Genomic DNA, 22,726 nt, shown 5'->3' on the forward strand with positions numbered 1-22,726 from the left:
AAGTTTGCTCGGGAGCCAACTGAGAATTAAAACACAGAAATTAATGGTCATAGAACTTCGCACTGAGGTATGGAGAAACCGATCACACCGCTCCTGGTGGCCAGTGCATGAACCCTGATGGTGACAGCTCGTCGTGCGAATCAGCTGCATTGTCTGCTGCGTGTCACTACACAGCCCAAGGTTTCCTTGTTTATCGACTTAGATAGCAAGAATAATGAATATCCGATATGAAAGTCAACTCATGCAAGAGCGAAAAGCTTTTTGAAGGTTTTAACACGCATGCCATATCTCAACTAGCTCCATAATACCAAACGTATATCCTCAAACAGCGAGAGAATTACACTGATACACGACAAACAATGATCCTGAATCTGAGGAAATGAAGGAGCAAGACACATATAGGATAAATTAACCGCCAAAAAGCAAACGTTCGGGTTGGGATGGTATTGTTAGTGCAGTAATTAAAGACTGTGCAACGTTGTGTCAGTGTGAAAATTTTGGTTGTTAATTTCCTGAGGATTGTGTTACTGTAAACCTGTCAGTTTCGAAAATTATTGTGATTTCATAATAGTGGTTATAAATTTTGCCTTTGATGAGTGAATGTAAATATTATAACGACGTGGCTATACAAAGTTTGTTAGTCTCATAAATGAGCCTAGTCTTGGAGATTTGAATCTATTTTCGACGCAAAGTAAAGTTTCATGTTTACCCAATGCACCAAGTGTTTCTCAGGGTAACCCTCGTCATTACAAAATGGTTGTTTCAGTTTTTAGGCCTTTCTCCTGTGTATGAGTTTTATAGGAGAATTAGTTGTAGCAACCAAGATTTGTTTCTCTATTTCGTTTTTATCAACGCCTCTGTATTCTCTTCTGCTAAGTACTGCACTTTTGTCAATATTCTTACTCATTATTTCCGATGACTCAATGTTGTAAACTGTACCGACTTGAGGTCCAATCGGAAGTGAGGAAATCGGAACTGGCGCCAGAAGAAAAAGGCTGTAGTGTGGGCTGTGCATGTGCAAGGTTGCCACATAGTTCTTTGGTACGTTGACGTTCCATTTGGCGGGAAACGTGAGACGTGTTTCGGATGTCTTGCAGTGCTTTTTGTTCTTTGCATTTGGCGCGAAACGTTGGACTGGTTTGGTCATGGTTGGGTAGTGTCAGATTGAAAAACTGTTTAAAATGTCGAAAGCAGGAGTTTTAAGAAGAAGGAAGGTTGGTAAACGACGACAATATGTGTTAATGTTCGATGTCTGTGCCTGTATTTGTTGTGTTTGCATATGTGCGCTAATGTTACAATGTTACGTAACTACTGAAAGACAGCTACGGCAGATGTCATTTTACGGTTTTTGAATAAAGCTCGTGTTGTGTGTTACCAGATTGCTGCAGATTACCCGTTTAATGTAGGATGAGTGAAATAAGTTCATACGAATTGTTGAAATGAACTGTCTGTGAGTGGAATGTGCTATTTTTCACTTATTGGTGTCGACTGAAATAGCTCAACAATTGTGAAGTTGTGAAAAAGTTTTTTCCAGAACCTGAAAGAGAAGGAAGCATGTTCTCTTCACAACGCGAGAATTGTATGATCATCTACAATACGACAATCGCATGCTCACCTTCACATTATCAAAATATTAAGATTTCACCATCACACCTCAGTAGTGTACACCATGGACTGAGTGATTTATGCCTAACCGTGTAATTTGTTTCTCAAAACAGATGGATTTTTCAATGTTTTTTATTCTGTGTGGCATTTTACATAAAATGCACCCGGCAATGATACGATCACTCTCGGATACCTTGAACCATTTCCTAAGTTGTTAATCATCCGTATTTATCGTAGTGCCTATTCTAATTGTGTATGTATCTGTTCAATTGGGTGGTACTATTTGGTTTCATGTATATGTAGTGCAGGGACTGTCATAAAGTTCCCCGAATTTTTCTGCCGGATTGTCTTGAGGGTCAGATTTGCAATGCACGTAACGGCCTTCTTTCGAGTCACTTACCTGTAGATATGTGTATGTGCATGATTTCCTCAGACTAAAATGCAGGATTATAAATGGGGGTAGACCAGTCCATGGTGTATTGTTAATAACATGTCTGTGTTTGCTGTTTGACATCTTCCTCATTAAGAATATGTTTGTGCTTACCTTTGAGCATACTTTGCTGATAGGTCCTCCTCTTCAAATGCTTGTTAACGATGACAACCATGAATTTGTAATTCCTTACTTTTTTGACAACTCCATTACTTAATTGAACGGGAATGTCAGTCTCTGGAGTTTTATTCGCTTGGTAGTTTCATGTGTGTTGACTTATTTGAACTTACAAATATGATTTCACTGAAGTATAAATTATTTGTGCTACATTAATCAACTGTACAGTACTGCAATCATTGACTTGAAACTTAATTTCTATGTTACAAGTATGCAAGAATTCTGTGAGAATGTAGTATGGATTGTCTATTGTGAACCATTTGTGCAGTTTACTTTTAGATTAGATTACTTTCATTCCAATTGACCCATAGTGAGGAGGTCCTCTCAGGATGTAGAACATGCCAGAAAAACAATAATACATTGCAGACATTTACAACTAAAACAAATGAGCTAATGTACCTTCCCTGGGTCCCAAGTGGAATGATCATATTTTTTAATGAGCACTATTTGAAAGGGTCACACACACGCACGCGGTTGTTAAGCTATTTATGGCTGCTGGCAAGTTTTTGGAAATGTGTGTTCTTGAATATGCACACCTTTTTGTACATGAGTGAATGACTGTAAATCCTTGTGGAGATTATTCTAATTTCTAGTATTGATTCCATGAACTTAGCTGTTGGTTTGATAAAATGATATATTTTTAATGACCAATTTCATTAAGGAATATTGGAAGCAGTAGTTAGTATCCCTAGTTCCCTAAACAGGCCTTTGCAAGATGTTCTTAAGTTCACACCACATACAACTCTTACTGCACGTTTTTGTGCTCGGAAAACTTTAGCTTGGCTTGATGAATTACCGCAAAAAATACCATATGACATAATGGGATGAAAGTAACCATAGTATGCCAGCTTTTTCATTTTTATATCCACTATGTCTGATAGGATTCGCATTGCAAATAGAGATTTGTTTAGATGCTTCAGCAGTTCTGTGGTTTGCTTCTCCCAGTTTAATTTAGTATTGAGCTGTAATCCCAAGAATTTAACTGTCCACTTCTTCTATCTGCTTGTCATCATATGATAGGCATATAAAATTATTGAAAGGTGTATTGAGTGCAGTATGTGGTAATTTGTTAAATAATTTCAAACAGTTTACTTTGTGAGTGTTGCCTGTTTTTGTCAGCCCACGTCTAGGAATGTCAATACTCTGTTTCTGGTGTCATGAAAGTGTATGTTCTCTCTGGTGTTAATTCTGTTCTGTTCTTTTTAGAATATATCAGCGATGCATAAATATAAAGATTTATCACTGTCATGATTTTCATTTTGATAAGTAAGGGACGGTAGTGTTCCCTTGGACCAACCTTGCACATTATTTGTAGCCCCCTTTTCTCCATCTTTAGTACATCAATGACACGACATGAGTGGCCCCATAGTAACGGCCCATAAGATATGAGGCTGAAAAAGTCCAAAGTAAGCTGTTCTGGGATACTTGTTACTCACTAGATATGTTACCAGATGCGACTGGACACCCTTGATAACTTTTTGCAGACCTGGTTGATATGGGATTGCCAGATAGGTTTGGAATCAATGTGTATTCCAAGCAGTTTTACAGATTTTTGGTTCTTCCTCTTTTGCCAGTCCCAACTGCAGATCTGGAGTTTTCTCTGGATTACATAGAAGTTTGTTAGCCGAGAACCAGTGTAGTGTTAAGTTTAGTGTGTTCTGTGATTTATGGTGTAACTTTGATAAATCCTGATCTGTGCTAATTAAGGTTGTATCATCCACATAGATAACTGACTCAGATCTAACATAAGATAGATCTTTAGTTGCAACAGTGAAGGAGAAAGGACCAAGGAAAGAACTCTGAGGTACACCAGATGTGACACTATTCATAGAGGAGTCTATTTTGAATCGATACAAATTGTCTCCTGTTATGTAGAGAAGAGTTGATTATTTCTAACTCTGTATTATTTATACTGTAATACTTCACTTTGGCTTGTAGGATGTCAAAGGAGATATAATCCAATGCCTTACTCAGATCACAAAGTTCAAGTAAAACTTTGTTTATTTTCAAATGCAGTTAATGTCTGATTAACTATTCAAAGGACTGCAGAGGTGATATTTTTCCCTTGTCAAAAACCGTGCTGTCCACTACAGAGAAGGTCATACTTTTAAAAATAGTTTCTTAGTTTGTGGAAAATTGCTTGAAATATTTTGGAAAAGATTGATTCAATAGACACTGGTCTACAGATTTCAGGGTGGGTCCCCCCCCCCCCCTTTTTTTTGTATATAGGTATAACTTTAGAAATTTTGAGATGATCAGGGAAAACTCCAACTTCTAGGCATTTATTCATAATAAAAGAAAGTGGATTGCAAAATAGGTGTATTGTCCTTTGTATTGTGTAGTTAGATAGCCAGTAGTAGTCCATGCTTTTAGAGTTACAAAATTTTCAAACTATATTTATTATATCTGTGGGTGTGACAGGCTCAGTGAAATTCATGCCCTTTAAGTTGCTGATCAGCAAGTATATCAATTGCTGGTATGTCTGACTGTTTAATTTTTTATTTTAATTCATTTACTGTAGTTGTAAAATATTTATTGAGCTTTTTGGGCTCAAGTGGAACATCTTGTGTTTAGGCAGAAGTACGTTTCTGTTTTGTAGTATCCCAAGCAGCCTTGTGTTTGTTTGGGGCCCCTTCTATGTACTTTTCATAGGCAGCTTGTTTGACAAGTTTGAGGTTGGCTTTGTAATGTTTTTTACATTTCAGGTTGTCTTATAATAAGTATCATTTTGTTCTGTCCCAGATTTGCCATTGTTTTTGTGTGTTTTATACAGTGAAATCATCTTTTCCCAGATACTAGCAAGGTCATCAGCGTATCATTTAAGCTTTTTACCTTTTTTATTTGGTTTAATACTGTTTTTTTCATTGGTGAGCAAGAGTACCATAAGTCAGTGTATGTGTTAAGAAAATTATTATAGAGTTTCAACAGTTGATCTGTGTCATATTCATAAACAAAGTCCCAGTTTACCTTTCTGAGGGAGTCTGTGAATAACTTGACCTACTTCTCTTTCTGACCTCTAATCCATGCCATGCTTGACTTATTATTTGCAACCTTGTAATTCTTATCTGACTGTGTATACTGGTATATTAAGAGTAGAGGATCATGATCTGCAAAACATTCATCTGCCATGCTTACACTATATAGGTCTCTTGAAAAATTTATTATAATATTGTCCAAATGCATTTCCGCGTGTTGGGCTATTGTTAGTATAATATAGAATTATTGGTCTGAGCAGGTTTAAGAATGTTTTTGTGCCGAGTTCCTATGTCTGGCGAGTCGATGTTGAAATCAGCACGTATTGCTACATTTGTTTTGAGTTTAAAGATTTTTGTCATCATCTGTTCAAATTTCTCGAAAAATAAATTAGCGTTACTGTTTGGAGATATATACAAGCTAACAATTACAATATTTTGGTCTATCAGTCTTATACAGGTAGATTTGCCATTTAATTCTGAGGAGTATGAACTTACATATATTTTAGAGAATTGTGTACATTGTCTGATAAATATAGCGGTGCCTCCATTTTTTCCTCTCGTTTCTATACATTATAGCTGCCAGAATGTACTCTTTAGGTATGAACAAATCTACTTGATATTCTATAAGCCAATTCTGAGACACTCAGTACATCACATTTTTTATTTTACAAAAATGTTCCAACTCGTAACAGCTTGTTTCTAATGTTGCAAATGTTGACTTGCAGGATGGTAAGCCAATGTTTTTCATTGAAAATATTGAAGATCAGTTTGAGGATGTTGTGGCAATAGTTAGGATGAGAAACAGATATTTGCCGATAAAATCATCACACACCAACCACAGGCACTTCGGGCCAGTCTCAAGTTAGATGATATACCAATCACAATTTCTCCTCATAATAAGCTCATTAGATCCCAAGGTTTTATCTTCCTTTGGGACGTAACACTTCACTCTTGAAGAGCTGCGTACTAATCTGGCACAGTGTAGTGTCCCATTTTGTTTGTCCCATACAGAAGGGACCAAAGATAAGTGTAGACACTTTTATCCTAGCCTTCGATGGCAAAATTTTGCCTGAGAAGGTTAAGGTCATGGTTTGTGTATGATGTCAGGCCTTACTCTCCTCCTCGGATGAATTGTTTTATGTGCCGAAGGTTTGGACACATGTCCTGCCGCTGTTCTAATGAGGCTGGCTATCTGTAGGTAATGTGGACGGGTGTCCCACGAGAGCAGCCCTTGTGACCAACCCTCTCACTGTGTCAAATGTCTGGACCCTTACACTCCTCATTCGCTGCAGGGCTCAGTGTTCAAGAGGGAAAAGAAAATTCAAGAGTATAAAACACTTGACTGCATGTCTATGAAGATGTAAGTGACTGCATGTCTTATGAAGATGCAAGTTTCAAGTTGCCACAGTCCTCATCTCAGTGTCTTGCACGACACCTTGAGGCCCTGTTCATATTCCAGGGCCTGCCCTCCAGTAGGGCGAGGGAACATCAGCCCTTTCATCCCCTACACATATAGCAAGAGCGGTTCCCACACAATTGGTGTGGCCAGAGATGCCTAGTCATCCTCTGGCATCAGGGATGAGGGCACCCATCAGTGTGCCCCCTCTCAAGACAAGGACCAGCAGCTGTGGGCTGAAGAAAAGTACAGTTCTCTTCTCTCCCGGAAGATAAAATGGGAAAATCTTTACAAAAATTGAAGTCTTAGAAAGATAAACAGAAAGGTACATTTTTCTTAGGCTTCGGACATTCTGCTTCCTGGCCCCATAGCAGTCAAGCCTATGCACATGGATGATGGATCGCACAGTCATGTGGACTACGACCTGGTGGCGATAGTGAAGTAACCACACCCATAATTTTAATTTGCCCCTTTCTTAGACCTGTTACCAATGCTCCTCCAGCGTAACTGTAATGGTTATTATTGCCATTTGACCAAACTCCATCATGTAATGACAACTTATTTTGCAATTGGCATAATGCTTCATGAAACACGGTTTATGGTAGCACCCCTCCCTGTTCTGAAAAACTACCACCCCTACTGTACCAATCGCATTAATGTCTAGAGGGCATCCTGTGAGGTCTGTACCTTCATACGTTCCAATATTTTTAGTGAGCAGGTGCCCCTTACCACTGCACTGGAAGCTGTGGTCATCACTGGAAGCGCTAGTGGCACGGCACTTTCCCTCTTATTGGAGGACTTGATGCCCATAATACTCTGTGGAGCGGCAACACTGTCTCACAGAAGCCGAGTATTAGAACACCTCTTTTCAGATTAAATGTCTGCCTACTCAACACCGGAGTTGCAGACCATTTCACTGTGGCTCATAGAAAATTTTCAGTTATTGATCTCGCAGTTTGCAGCCCAAGTATCTTACCCCTGATTCAGTGGCATGCCGTTGGCTACCTTCGTTAAGGTACGTTTACACTGGGATACATGTATCGCGACATGTATGAGCGACATATCAATTTGACATGTCGCGATACATCACCTCATACAAAAATTCGCGGAACTTGTATGCGGACCCTCGAGCTCATACATGTCGCGTATACATTTTGTATATCGCTTTTTGGCCATATACGCGACATGGATGAGAGACATTTGAACTTGCGCATGCGCAGTACTATCATTTCCTGTCGTCTTGTCGCCTGCCGCTTATTTTGACGATTAGCGCATGCGTAGTACCAGGCTCTTTGGCGGCTGTTTGAGTTTTGGAGGTGCCGACTATCGTTTCGACGTTAATGTATCTGCATAGAACATCAAAAAGTGCCATATGCAACATTATTCTTCGTGTTTGCGAGGCCATTGTGCAAGTTTTATTCCAAGAAGTGAAGGTAAAAGTTTTATATATATCAGAGTATGTAATACATTCTATAATTTTTTCATGCATCTGGCACGTATATCAATTTTTTGCTATTATTCCGGTGGCCTCGCGTGATAATGTTGACAACGGATGCCGACAATCGTGTGTGAGACATTGGCATTAGCAATCGCGCGACAATGCAAATGTTTTGCAATGAAATCTTCGTTTCAAGAGGAATCCCCAGTGGCCAAAAAACGGAGTGTTACTGCCAACTGATCCTCTGGTGGAATCGCTTCCCGAAAGTTTGTGTTGGTTTTGGAAACAAGAGGAGCCACAAGTGATAACAAACCGCGGAAATCGTCCATACTCATCCTAACATAATTTCTAAAATATGCGCCATCCTTTAGCGTTAATTCGCGAGAAACTCTCTCTCCCACCATCTGCGCTTCCTCCGCCTTTTCTTCCTATCATCTTCCAAAAGAGCAAGTGTACCAGCACATAAAAATGTGAAATCTTCCAAATCGTCGAAAGCTATCGCACAGTGATACATATCAACCAGTGTAAACACACGCTCATACATGTATGGGGTTGATACTTGTCAACTCATACAAGTCGCGATACATGTCGCAAAGTCACATATACATGTATCTCATACATGTGCCGATACAAATGGCAGTGTAAACGCACCTTTACAGCGACTATTTGCCTGTTCTCTCGCTCTCCACTCAGACGTGTTGAACATGCTCCATGTTGGTTGTTTTGGAAAGTGTAGTGGCAGGCTTTCTCCTCTGCAGCCCTGTTTGCAGCTAGTCATGTGATGGTTATCGACAAACTGGTACAGGATACTATTGATAAAATTGCTCATGCAGGAGCAGTGTCAATACCCTACTCCTCCAGTTCCTCCCAATGACTACCAGTGCCATAATGGCCTGAAGATATAGCCGCAGCTATCAGGGAACGCCGCAGGACACTGGAAGGACCCCGCCATCCCTCTGTGGATAATTTAATAGCATTCAACAGACTCCAGGTGAAAGTTTGGTTTTTAATAAAGAATAGGAAGCAGGAGTGTTGGGAGCAATATGTCACAACTATGTAATCCCACACCCTATTCTCCCAAGCATGGACTAAACTCCTCTGCATTTGCTGCCGTCCACCACCCATGGCGATTCCTGGCTTCCTTGTCAATGGTAACATCTGATCTGATATGTTGTACTTGTCAAATGTTTTGCAGCACAGTTTGCTGAAGTTCTGCTTGCAGTATGTACCATCCTCATTTCCTTGTTTGGAAACACCTTATTTAGTGCTGCCTGCTATCTTTTCATGTGCAAGGATTTGTATCATACAAAATCTCTTTTAGTGAATGGGAGCTTTTCAGCACTTTGAAAGAGTGACACAAGGCCCCTGGACTGGACAAAATCCATAACCAAATGCTCAAACGTGTTTGTAGCGACAGCTTGAAACATATCCCCTGATTTTTTAAGCCCATTTGGCGGGAGAGAATATTTCTTTTAATGGCTAGAGGGTATTATTCCTGTTCTGAAACCCAGATATTTTAACTACCGGCCTCTCTCTGTAACAAATGGGCTGTGTAAGCTATTTGAACGAATAGTCAACCACCATCTTTGTTGGTGCCTTGAAGCTGGAGGGCATACATCATGATTCCAAAGTGGCTTTCGGGCTTTCTCGTGCACCACATATACCTGGTTCGTTTGGAATCCTCAGTACTTTCGCACATCACCAATATGTTGCTGTCAAGGTTGCCACAAGTTCTGGAAATCAGGGAATTTAAAGTGTATCAGGGAAATTTGAGAAAAAAAAAAGTTTGAAAAATTTCGTTTTTGTCTCGGTAGATGAAATGTTCTGTTCACTAAGATGTCGTGCTTTGTCGTTGGCTGGGTGCAGCTGAGTATGTGCGCCTTTTCCCTACTACCTCATTTCTTACTGCTTCTCCCTTTTCTACCACTTCCCTCAGATTGCAGTCAGTGCTGCCACTATTTCTTGTTGCTAGCCTAGCAGCTGCTGACCAGAGTTGTGAGGAGTGGTTAGTTTGGATCTGATTCTCAGACTGTTGATGCAGAGGCCGGAGATGGCGGTCATGTGCGCATGAGTTATCTGAGCGCTTGTGTTAATGTGTGTGAGATCTTGTTTTTTGACAAAGGCTGTGACCAAAAATTTAGTTGTGAGAGTGTGATAGTCTTTTCTGCGTGCTTATCTGTGGCTCAGTGATCATCTTTATGGTGAGCAGCTACCTATCCTTATTAGTATTGATTTTCAGAGTTTTTGCGCAAGTCTTATTTCATTGACATTGTGTCTGTGATACACGAACATGGTTTATCCTTGGAGCCAGGGTTGCGGTGCTCCTTGGCAAGCCAGAGGACGCGGGCAATGTATTTCAGGAATTGCGACTGTAACACCAAAAGTACATTGTACAATGCAGCATTTTATAGGCTTTTTATTTATTCTGATACATTTTGGCACTTCGAAAGTAGTTTATATATTAGAAAGTGTGGACAATAAGAAGAAGAAAATTGTTGCAGTGGCTGAGATGTTGTACACTATGTACTCACATATGTCTTGAAGAAAAACCCACACAGTACCTGTAAAATAATACACACAACACTATGGGTAATAACCCACAAAAGCGAACATCGTCGAACCAACATTTTATTGGCGGTCAGTACCTATGATGGTTTACACAACTCTTCCCTGCCCTATACACTTTTTTCCAGGGGCTTACTTTTTTCCTAACATTATTTCCGAAATCAGTGAAGATTCTTTAAATCTGTCTTGCAACCCCAACAAAAGACATATTTTTGTCACCAAATAAGTTTTGTTTTGTTGAAACAAAGTATCAGTGGTCTTGATGAAACATACACACATCTAAAAAAAAGTTTTGCATCACCTCAGTTCCGGGAGTTCCATAACCTGTACAGAAAATTAGAATAGAGATCAACATAAACATCATTTCTGCTCTTTTTATTGCTAATGAAAACCACACATTGCATATTGTACCACCATACAGAGAGACTTTTCAGAGGTCATGGTCCAGATTACTATACCCACTGGTACCTCTAATACCCAGTGGCATGTCCTCGATGGTCCACTGTAGGGTTTGACCTCCATATTTCAAAATTTTTCCAGAGAGTGAGCCAATTGGGGAAGGGCGCCTTGCATGGTGCATCGTGTCCATCGTGCGTTGAGATCTTTAGCCCACTTTCTCGTTGTCGCATTGCAGTGCCGCTCACTCTCCATCCCTTGGGCGAGGCTACATTCCTGGGTGCGGTTTCTGCGATGCACAATGCCGTGTCACTTTCTGTGCCGATAACGACCTTGGACTTCTTTGCACCTGATATCCAGCATGGTAGCCAGTCCACTGTGTTGGGGCTGCCATGTACCCTGTTGGTTGTAGCCCCCTGACAACACAGGGATCTCTCTGCTGATGACTGCACCGTTAACTCCCTGTGTATGCCAAGGAGTAGATATGCCTATCTCTCTGGGACATCGGGACTCCCGACAATGGCCATCCTGCCAGGTGGCCCTTGCTGCGGCTGGGTGGCACCCATGGGGAGGGCCCTTGGATGGAATGGATGACATCAGGGCGGATGACATACAATAAAGCATGGCACATCTTCTCTTGCTGGTGGCCAACCACCAGCAGTCCCTCAGCGTTCGTGGGCGCACTTCAATGCGCAGACGTATGACCCCAAATCATTCCCCTCCCTGGCCACACCATGGGAGGAACGAAAGTCTATGGCTGGCGGCGATGCTTTTTTGCCCTGGTACCTAGTACGTACGAGAGCTGTTCGGGAGAGTTTAGAGGACAAGTTTAGGGAGGTGGAGGGCTTGTCTAAAATGCTCTCTGGGTCAGTTTTGATAAACATAGCATCCTCTACCCAATCACAAGCATTACTCACTTGTGACAAATTGGAGGATGTCCCTGTTATCATCACACCCCGTGAGAGTTTAAATATGGACCTCCTTTTGCAGTCTGATGACGAGCTGCATGCCAATGTAGAGTGGCGAGGTGTTCATTTTGTCTGGCGCGTTCATCGGGGCCAGAGAATAATCAGGTTACCACCGGTGCCTTCATGTTGGCCTTCGAGGGTGATACATTGCCCGAGAAGGCCAAGGTGATGGTCTACCACTGTGACACCAAGCCCTATATCCCTCCCGTGATGCGGTGCTTTCAGTGCTGGAAGTTCAGCCATATGTCTTCCCGCTGTACTTCCAGCCTCACATGTCAAGATTGTGGATGCCCATCACATGCCAATACTCCATGTGCCCCGCCTCCCAGCTGTGTCAACTGCGGAGAGCATCATTCACCTTGCTCGCCAGACTGCAGGATTTTACAGAAAGAGAGGAAAATCATGGAATATAAGACCTTGGACCTACTGACCTACACCGAGGCTAAGCGGACGTTTGAACACCTCCATCCTGTTTGTATGACCACCTCTTACGCCGCCGCTACAACTGTTATAGCTCCATCAACTCCACCTACCCCAGTCACCTCTTAGAGCCGGAAGACTACAGCTGCCCCCTTGATGGCAGGGGCAATTCCTTCCCTGTTGCTCCTGCACCACCTACTTTGGGAGCAACTCCTCTCCAACCATCGGGGACTTGTGTCCCCGCTTCTAAGCAGGAGAAGCGTCTAACTTCTTCGGCAGCCTATCACTTGGAAGGGGTCCCTTGGGTCTCTCCCTTCCCAGGTTTCTGCTAGGGGGAAAGATGACTCCCGCTAGTAGCTGGTTGTTGGGCTTCACTCTCATCCTCATTCCTGGAGACTAAATCAGTCAAGCCCTCCCAGCCAGAGAAACCCCAGGAGCAGCTAGAGAAATCCAAAAAGAAGATCCGCAAGACCAAGGGAATGGCGGTGGCACCCATACCACTGCTACCTACAAGCTTTGCTTCTGAGGATGAGGTGGAGATTCTGGTGTCAGCTGAGGACCTAAATCTCCCTGGACCCTCAGACACCATGGATACAGACTGCTCAGGAAATAAATTGGTGGCAGCAGGTGACCCTGAGGTCTAAACTGTCTCATTGAATGTTCCATGCCTTCCCAGCCTCATGATCACGTCATCCTCCAGTGGAATTGTGGCTGTCTTTTCCTCCACCTGGCTGAGCTACGGCAAATGTTAAATTTTACAGCTGCTTACTGCATTGCCCTCCAGGAAACCTGGTTGTTCCTGGCAATGTGTAACCCCGCCCTCCATGGCTATAAGCGATGTTGCAGGAACCATAGAGACTATAATAGTGTCAGGTGGAGTTTGTGTCTTACTGGCCGAGCAGAGATGTCGAAAATTTACTGTCACAACTTGACCTCTGCCTCTTAAATACAGGTGCTCCATGCATTTCAGTGTGGCACATGGCACATACTTGGCCAGTGATCTCTCGGTTTGCAGTTCTGATCTTCTCCCATCTATCCACTGGAAACACATGATGACCTGTGTGGTATAGTGACCACTTCCCCATCTTCCTGTCACTGCCCCTGCTCCGGCATCCGGCCAACGGACGCCTGCCCAGACGGGCTTTAAACAAGGCGGACTGGGAAACTTTCACTTCTGCTGTCACCGTTGAATCTTCCCCATATGGTAACATTGATGTGATGGTTGATAGGTGAATACAACTATTGTTTCTGTGGCAGAAAATGCAATCCCTTGCTCTTTAGGGTGCCCGCAGTGAAAGATTGGCCTGGTGGTCACCAGAAGTTGCTGAAGCAATTACGGAGCGTCGGCGAGCTCTACAGCGGCATAAGCGGCACCCTCTCCTGGAGCACCTCATAGCCTTTAAACGGCTCCATGCCTGTGTTCGCCATCTTATAAAACGATGGAAGCAGGAATGTTGGGAGAGATGAGTCTCTACCATTGTTTGCCATATGTCACCTTCCAACGTATGGGTAAAGATCTAACATGTTTTTAGTACCTGACCCCAACAGGTGTTCCCGGTGTTAAAGTAAGTGGTGCGTTATCCACCAAAGAAAATGCGATTGCCGAGCACTATGCTCGAGCCTCTGCGTCGGAGAATTACCCCCCCGGCCTTTCTCACCCTCAAACGGCGGCTGGAACGGAAAGTCCTTTCGTTCACTACACACAACAGTGAATCCTATAATGCCCCATTTACAGAGTGGGAACTTCTCAGTGCCCTTGCACATTGTCCCGACACTGCTCTTGGGCAGATCAGATGCACAGTCAGATGATTAATCATCTCTCATTTGACTACAAGTGACATCTCCTTGTCATCTTCACCCGGATCTGGTGCAGTGGCATCTTTCCATCAAAATGGCAGGCGAGCACCATCATATTGGTGCTCATACCCGGTAAAAACCAGCTTGATGTGGATAGCTATCGGCCCATCAGCCTCACCACCGTACTTTGTAAGCTGCTGGAATTTATAGTGTGTCAGCAGCTGGGTTGGGTCCTGGAGTCAAGTGGACTGCTGGCTCCATGTCAGGGCGGTTCCCGACAGGATCGCTTTGCCACTGATAATCTTGTGTCCACCGAGTCTGCCATCCGAACAGCCTCGGCAACACCTGATTGCTGTCTTATTTGAATTACGTGAAGCATATGACGTGACTTGGCGACATCATATCCTTGCCACATTGAATGAGTAGGGTCTCTGGGGACCACTCCCAGTTTTTATCCAACAGTTCCTGCCGCTCCGTACTTTCCGTGTCCAAGTTGGTGACTCCCATAGTTCCATTCATATCCAGGAGAATGGAGTCCCACAGGGCTCTGTATTGAGTCTCTCTCTATTTTTAGTGGTCATTAATGGTGTAGCAGCAGCTGTCAGGCCCTCTGTCTCACCTTCTGTGTATGCAGACGACTTCTGCATTTCGTACTGCTGCTCCAGTACTGTTGTTACTGAGTGGTGCCTCCAGGGAGCCATCCACAAGGTGCAGTCATGGGCTCTAATCCATGGCTTCCAGTTTTCAGCCGCAAAGTCATGTGTCGTGCACTTCTGTTGGCATCGTACCGTTCATCTGGAATCAGAACTTTATCTTACTGACAATCCACGCTCAAAAGAGGAAAGGCCTCTGGACCTGATGGGATACCAGTTCAATTTTACACAGAGTACGCGAAGGAACTTGCCCCCCTTCTTGCAGCGGTGTACCGTAGGTCTCTAGAAGAGCGTAGCGTTCCAAAGGATTGGAAAAGGGCACAGGTCATCCCCGTTTTCAAGAAGGGACGTCGAACAGATGTGCAGAACTATAGACCTATATCTCTAACGTCGATCAGTTGCAGAATTTTGGAACACGTATTGTGTTCGAGTATAATGACTTTTCTGGAGACTAGAAATCTACTCTGTAGGAATCAGCATGGGTTTCGGAAAAGACTGTCATGTGAAACCCAGCTCGCGCTATTCGTCCACGAGACTCGGAGGGCCATAGACACGGGTTCACAGGTAGATGCCGTGTTTCTTGACTTCCGCAAGGCGTTCGATACAGTTCCCCACAGTCGTTTAATGAACAAAGTAAGAGCATATGGACTATCAGACCAATTGTGTGATTGGATTGAGGAGTTCCTAGATAACAGGACGCAGCATGTTATTCTCAATGGAGAGAAGTCTTCCGAAGTAAGAGTGATTTCAGGTGTGCCGCAGGGGAGTGTCATAGGACCGTTGCTATTCACAATATACATAAATGACCTGGTGGATGACATCGGAAGTTCACTGAGGCTTTTTGCAGATGATGCTGTGGTGTACCGAGAGGTTGTCACAATGGAAAATTGTATTGAAATGCAGGAGGATCTGCAGCGAATTGACGCATGGTGCAGGGAATGGCAATTGAATCTCAATGTAGACAAGTGTAATGTGCTGCGAATATACAGAAAGATAGATCCTTTATCATTTAGCTACAAAATAGCAGGTCAGCAACTGGAAGCAGTTAATACCATAAATTATCTGGGAGTACGCATTAGGAGTGATTTAAAATGGAATGATCATATAATGTTGATCGTCGGTAAAGCAGATGCCAGACTGAGATTCATTGGAAGAATCGTAAGGAAATGCAATCCGAAAACAAAGGAAGTAGGTTACAGTACGCTTGTTCGCCCACTGCTTGAATACTGCTCAGCAGTGTGGGATCCGTGCCGGATAGGGTATTGTAATTGTAAACTGTCGAAGCTGCGTTGGTAAAGTACCGGAACTTCAAGCGCTGATAGAAAGCACCGAAGCTGAAATCGTTATAGGTACAGAAAGCTGGCTGAAGCCAGAGATAAATTCTGCCGAAATTTTTACAAAGGCACAGACGGTGTTTAGAAAGGATAGATTGCATGCAACCGGTGGTGGAGTGTTCGTCGTTGTTAGTAGTAGTTTATCCTGTAGTGAAGTAGAAGTGGATAGTTCCTGTGAATTATTATGGGTGGAGGTTACACTCCACAACCGAGCTAGGTTAATAATTGGCTCCTTTTACCGACCCCCCGACTCAGCAGCATTAGTGGCAGAACAGCTGAGAGAAAATTTGGAATACATTTCACATAAATTTTCTCAGCATGTTATAGTCTTAGGTGGAGATTTCAATTTACCAGATATAGACTGGGACACTCAGATGTTTAGGACGGGTGGTAGGGACAGAGCATCGAGTGACATTATACTGAGTGCACTATCCGAAAATTACCTCGAGCAATTAAACAGAGAACCGACTCGTGGAGATAACATCTTGGACCTACTGATAACAAACAGACCCGAACTTTTCAACTCTGTAAGTGCAGAACAGGGAATCAGTGATCATAAGGCCGTTGCAGCATCCCTGAATATGGAAGTTAATAGGAATATAAAAAAAGGGAGGAAGGTTTATCTGTTTAGCAAGAGTAATAGAAGGCAGATTTCAGACTACCTAACAGATCAAAATGAAAATTTCTGTTCCGACACTGACAATGTTGAGTGTTTATGGAAAAAGTTCAAGGCAATCGTAAAATGCGTTTTAGACAGGTACGTGCCGAGCAAAACTGTGAGGGACGGGAAAAACCCACCGTGGTACAACAACAAAGTTAGGAAACTACTGCGAAAGCAAAGAGAGCTTCACTCCAAGTTTAAACGCAGCCAAAACCTCTCAGACAAACAGAAGCTAAACGATGTCAAAGTTAGCGTAAGGAGGGCTATGCGTGAAGCGTTCAGTGAATTCGAAAGTAAAATACTAGGTACCGACTTGACAGAAAATCCTAGGAAGTTCTGGTCTTACGTTAAATCAGTAAGTGGCTCGAAACATCATGTCCAGACACTCCGGGATGATGATGGCATTGAAACAGAGGATGACAAGCGTAAAGCTGAAATACTAAACACCTTTTTCCAAAGCTGTTTCACAGAGGAAGACCGCACTGCAGCTCCTTCTCTAAATCCTCGCACCAACGAAAAAATGGCTGACATCGAAATAAGTGTCCAAGGAATAGAAAAGCAACTGGAATCACTCAACAGAGGAAAGTCCACTGGACCTGACGGGATACCAATTCGAGTCTACACAGAGTACGCGAAAGAACTTGCCCCCCTTCTAACAGCCGTGTACCGCAAGTCTCTAGAGGAACAGAAGGTTCCAAATGATTGGAAAAGAGCACAGGTAGTCCCAGTCTTCAAGAAGGGTCGTCGAGCAGATGCGCAAAACTATAGACCTATATCTCTGACGTCGATCTGTTGTAGAATTTTAGAACATGTGTTTTGCTCGAGTATCATGTCGTTTTTGGAAACTCAGAATCTACTATGTAGGAATCAACATGGATTCCGGAAACAGCGGTCGTGTGAAACCCAACTCGCTTTATTTGTTCATGAGACCCAGAAAATATTAGATACAGGCTCCCAGGTAGATGCTATTTTTCTTGACTTGCGGAAGGCGTTCGATACAGTTCCGCACTGTCGCCTGATAAACAAAGTAAGAGCCTACGGAATATCAGACCAGCTGTGTGGCTGGATTGAAGAGTTTTTAGCAAACAGAACACAGCATGTTGTTATCAACGGAGAGACGTCTACAGACATTAAAGTAACCTCTGGCGTGCCACAGGGGAGTGTCATGGGACCATTGCTTTTCACAATATATATAAATGACCTAGTAGATAGTGTCGGAAGTTCCATGCGGCTTTTCGCGGATGATGCTGTAGTATACAGAGAAGTTGCAGCATTAGAAAATTGTAGCGAAATGCAGGAAGATCTGCAGCGGATAGGCACTTGGTGCAGGGAGTGGCAACTGACCCTTAACATAGACAAATGTAATGTATTGCGAATACATAGAAAGAAGGATCCTTTATTGTATGATTATATGATAGCGGAACAAACACTGGTAGCAGTTACTTCTGTAAAATATCTGGGAGTATGCGTGCGGAACGATTTGAAGTGGAATGATCATATAAGTTCGTACCGACTAAGGTCCAAAGCGAGGGGAAAGATCCACCGTGGTATAACAATCATGTACGAAAGGTACTACAGAAACAAAGAAAGCTTCATCATAGGTTTAAGAGTAGTCGAATCATAGCTGATAAGGAAAAGCTGAACGAAGCGAAAAAGAGCGTAAAGAGAGCAATGAGAGAAGCATTCAACGAATTCGAACATAAAACATTGGCAAACAATCTAAACAAGAACCCTAAAAAGTTTTGGTCATATGTAAAATCGGTAAGCGGATCTAAATCCCCTATTCAGTCACTCGTTGACCACGATGGCACCGAAACAGAGGACGACCGAAGAAAGGCAGAAATACTGAATTCAGTGTTCCAAAACTGTTTCACTGCGGAAAATCGTAACACGGTCCCTGACTTCAGCCGTCGCACGGACGCCAAAATGGAAAATATTGAAATAAACGATATCGGAATTGAAAAACAACTGCTATCACTTAGTAGCGGAAAAGCATCCGGACCAGACGAGATACCCTTAAGATTCTACAGTGATTATGCTAAAGAACTTGCCCCCTTTCTATCAGCAATTTATCGTAGATCGCTGGAAGAACGTAAAGTACCTAGCGACTGGAAGAAAGCGCAGGTCGTTCCCATTTTCAAGAAGGGTCATAAATCAGATGCGAATAATTATAGGCCTATTTCGCTTACGTCAATCTGTTGTAGAATAATGGAACATGTTTTGTGTTCTCGTATTATGACGTTCTTAGATAATACAAATCTCCTTCATCATAACCAACATGGATTCCGCAAACAGAGATCATGTGAAACTCAGCTCGCCCTATTTGCCCAAGAAATTCACAGTGCCGTAGACACTGGCGAGCAGATTGATGCCGTATTCCTGGACTTCAGGAAGGCATTTGATACGGTTCCGCACTTACGTTTAGTGAAAAAAATACGAGCTTACGGAATATCGGACCAGGTTTGTGATTGGATTCAGGATTTCCTAGAAGAAAGAACACAACATGTCATTCTTAACGGTTCAAAATCTGCAGATGTAGAGGTAATTTCGGGAGTACCGCAAGGAAGCGTGATAGGACCTTTATTGTTTACAATATACATAAATGACTTAGTTGACAACATCGGTAGCTCCGTGAGGCTATTTGCAGATGACACGGTTGTCTACAAGAAAGTAGCAACATCAGAAGACTCGTACGTACTCCAGGAAGACCTGCAGAGGATTAATGCATGGTGCGACAGCTGGCAGCTTTCCCTAAACGTAGATAAATGTAATATAATGCGCATACATAGGGGCAGAAATCCATTCCAGTACGATTATGCCATAGGTGGTAAATCATTGGAAGCGGTAACGACCGTAAAATACTTAGGAGTTACTATCCGGAGCGATCTGAAGTGGAATGATCACATAAAACAAATAGTGGGAAAAGCAGGCGCCAGGTTGAGATTCATAGGAAGAATTCTAAGAAAATGTGACTCATCGACGAAAGAAGTAGCTTACAAAACGCTTGTTCGTCCGATTCTTGAGTATTGCTCATCAGTATGGGACCCTTACCAGGTTGGATTAATAGAAGAGATAGACATGATCCAGCGAAAAGCAGCGCGATTCGTCATGGGGACATTTAGTCAGCGCGAGAGCATTACGGAGATGCTGAACAAGCTCCAGTGGCGGACACTTCAAGAAAGGCGTTACGCAATACGGAGAGGTTTATTATCGAAATTACGAGAGAGCACATTCCGGGAAGAGATGGGCAACATATTACTACCGCCCACATATATCTCGCGTAATGATCACAACGAAAAGATCCGAGAAATTAGAGCAAATACGGAGACTTACAAGCAGTCGTTCTTCCCACGCACAATTCGTGAATGGAACAGGGAAGGGGGGATCAGATAGTGGTACAATAAGTACCCTCCGCCACACACCGTAAGGTGGCTCGCGGAGTATAGATGTAGATAAAATTAATTGTTGGTAAGGTGGGTACCAGGTTGAGATTCATTGGGAGAGTCCTTAGAAAATGCAGTCCATCAACAAAGGAGGTGGCTTACAAAACACTCGTTCGACCTATACTTGAGTATTGCTCATCAGTGTGGGATCCGTACCAGATCGGGTTGACGGAGGAGATAGAGAAGATCCAAAGGAGATCGGCGCGTTTCGTCACAGGGTTATTTGGTAACCGTGATAGCGTTACGGAGATGTTTAACAAACTCAAGTGGCAGACTCTGCAAGAGAGGCGCTCTGCATCGCGGTGTAGCTTGCTCGCCAGGTTTCGAGAGGGTGCGTTTCTGGATGAGGTATCGAATATATTGCTTACCCCTACTTATACCTCCCGAGGAGATCACGAATGTAAAATTAGAGAGATTAGAGCGCGCACGGAGGCTTACAGACAGTCGTTCTTCCCGCGAACCATACGCGACTGGAACAGGAAAGGGAGATAATGACAGTGGCACGTAAAGTGCCCTCCGCCACACACCGTTGGGTGGCTTGCGGAGTATAAATGTAGATGTAGTAGATAGAAGAGATAGAGAAGATCCAACGGAGAGCAGCGCGCTTCGTTACAGGATCATTTAGTAATCGCGAAAGCGTTACGGAGATGATAGATAAACTCCAGTGGAAGACTCTGCAGGAGAGACGCTCAGTTGCTCGGTACGGGCTTTTATTGAAGTTTCGAGAACATACCTTCACCGAAGAGTCAAGCAGTATATTGCTCCCTCCTACGTATATCTCGCGAAGAGACCATGAGGATAAAATCAGAGAGATTAGAGCCCACACAGAGGCATACCGACAATCCTTCTTTCCACGAACAATACGAGACTGGAATAGAAGGGAGAACCGATAGAGGTACTGAAGGTACCCTCCGCCACACACCGTCAGGTGGCTTGCGGAGTATGGACGTAGATGTAGATGTAGATGTAGTGGATGCAGATCAATTCGTAGGACTGGATTTCGATGCCTGACTGACTTGGCTACTTCGTCTTCGTCAATTTAAGCAGAAATGCTGGCAGCACCTCAATGCCCTCCGCTGCCTGAGCCATACCAGCTGGGGTGCAGATTGCTCTATGCTGCTGCAGCTCTACAGAACCCTTGTTCAATTCTGCCTTAACTGTGGGAGTGTTGTTTATGGTTCGGTGGCACCCTCGGCGTTGCGTTTACTCGACCCAGTGCACCACTGTGGTATTCGCCTAGCGACAGGTTCTTTTAGAATGAGTCCGGTGACCAATGTACAGGTGGAGGCTGGAGTCCCTCCATTGAAGGTTAGGTGTGCACAACGGCTCGCCAGTTATTGCATATGTTCGTAGTTATCCTGTGCATCTAAATTACTGTCTCCTATTCCCACTCCCACATCGGCGGCCCTGGTCAGGGCTAACAATTGCGGTTCGCGTGCAGTCCCTTCTGTCTGGATTGGAGTCCTTCACTTTACCACTTATACTTGAGGTCCATTCATGTACACCTCCATGGTGTACACCTAGGCTGCGGCTTTGCCTGGACCTTTCACATGGCCCTAAGGACTCTTGTAACTGTGCGACTCTTTTCTGTCACTTCTTCTCGATTCTCAACACGTACTGGGGCCATGAAGGGGTTTACATTGATGGCTCGATGGCCGATGGTCATGTTGGCTTTGTCTATGTTCATGGAGGACATATAGAACAGCAGTCCTTGCCCGATGTCTGCAGTATTTTCACTGCAGAGCTTGTGGCCTTATTTCGTGCTCTTGAACACATTTCCTGATGCCCAGGTGAGGCATTTCTCCTGTGTACTGACTCCTTGAGCTGCCTACAAGCTATTGACCAATGCTACCCCTGTCATCCTTTGGTAGCGACCATCCAGGAGTCCATCTATGCCCTGGAACGATCCAGTCGTTCAGTGGTGTTTGTCTGGACTCCAGGTCATGGTGGAATCCTAGGCAACGAACTTGCCAACAGGCTCGTCAAACAGGCTACGTGGAAACTGCTTCTGGAGATGGGCATCTCTGAATCTGACCTGCATTCTGACTTACGCTGCAGGGTTTTTTGGCTTTGGGAGACGGAATGGCGTAACAGTATGCACAACAAACTGCGTGTCGTTAAGGAGACTGCGAATGTATGGAAGTCTTCCATGATCAGAAATAGTTCAGGAGTTATCAGTGGGTGTCTTTAGTGTGTGCACATTGAAGGAGGACACTGTTTTATTTAGCAAATTACCAGAAACAGTATGTTAATGAAGAAAATATGCACAATAGAGAATTACAGAATGAGGCAGAACAGCTGTTAGAATACTGACTTCATATTCCAGAGGACAGAGCTGCCCTGTCTGGCCATCCTGATTTGGGTTTTCGTGGATCTCTAACGCAAATGCCAGGATTGTTCTTTAATCTAAGCCATGGCTGATTGGTAGGATTAAAAAAGGGGGAAAGGGACCAAACTATGAGGTCATC

General features: G+C 43.4%; 1 protein-coding gene across 1 annotated transcript in view; it reads left to right on the forward strand.

Moving 5' to 3' along the window:
- The first annotated feature begins 1,068 nt into the window (after positions 1 to 1,068).
- The window catches only part of LOC126170759 (WD repeat-containing protein 76-like), a 185,287-nt gene continuing 163,629 nt past the window's right edge, over positions 1,069 to 22,726 (forward strand). Inside the window, exon 1 of the mRNA XM_049920750.1 lies at positions 1,069 to 1,214. Coding sequence (XP_049776707.1) covers positions 1,182 to 1,214 — 33 coding nt within the window. The 5' untranslated portion in view covers positions 1,069 to 1,181. The remainder of the gene's footprint in view (positions 1,215 to 22,726) is intronic.

Source organism: Schistocerca cancellata, chromosome 1 (genome assembly GCF_023864275.1).
Source record: "Schistocerca cancellata isolate TAMUIC-IGC-003103 chromosome 1, iqSchCanc2.1, whole genome shotgun sequence".
Lineage (NCBI taxonomy): Eukaryota > Metazoa > Arthropoda > Insecta > Orthoptera > Acrididae > Schistocerca > Schistocerca cancellata.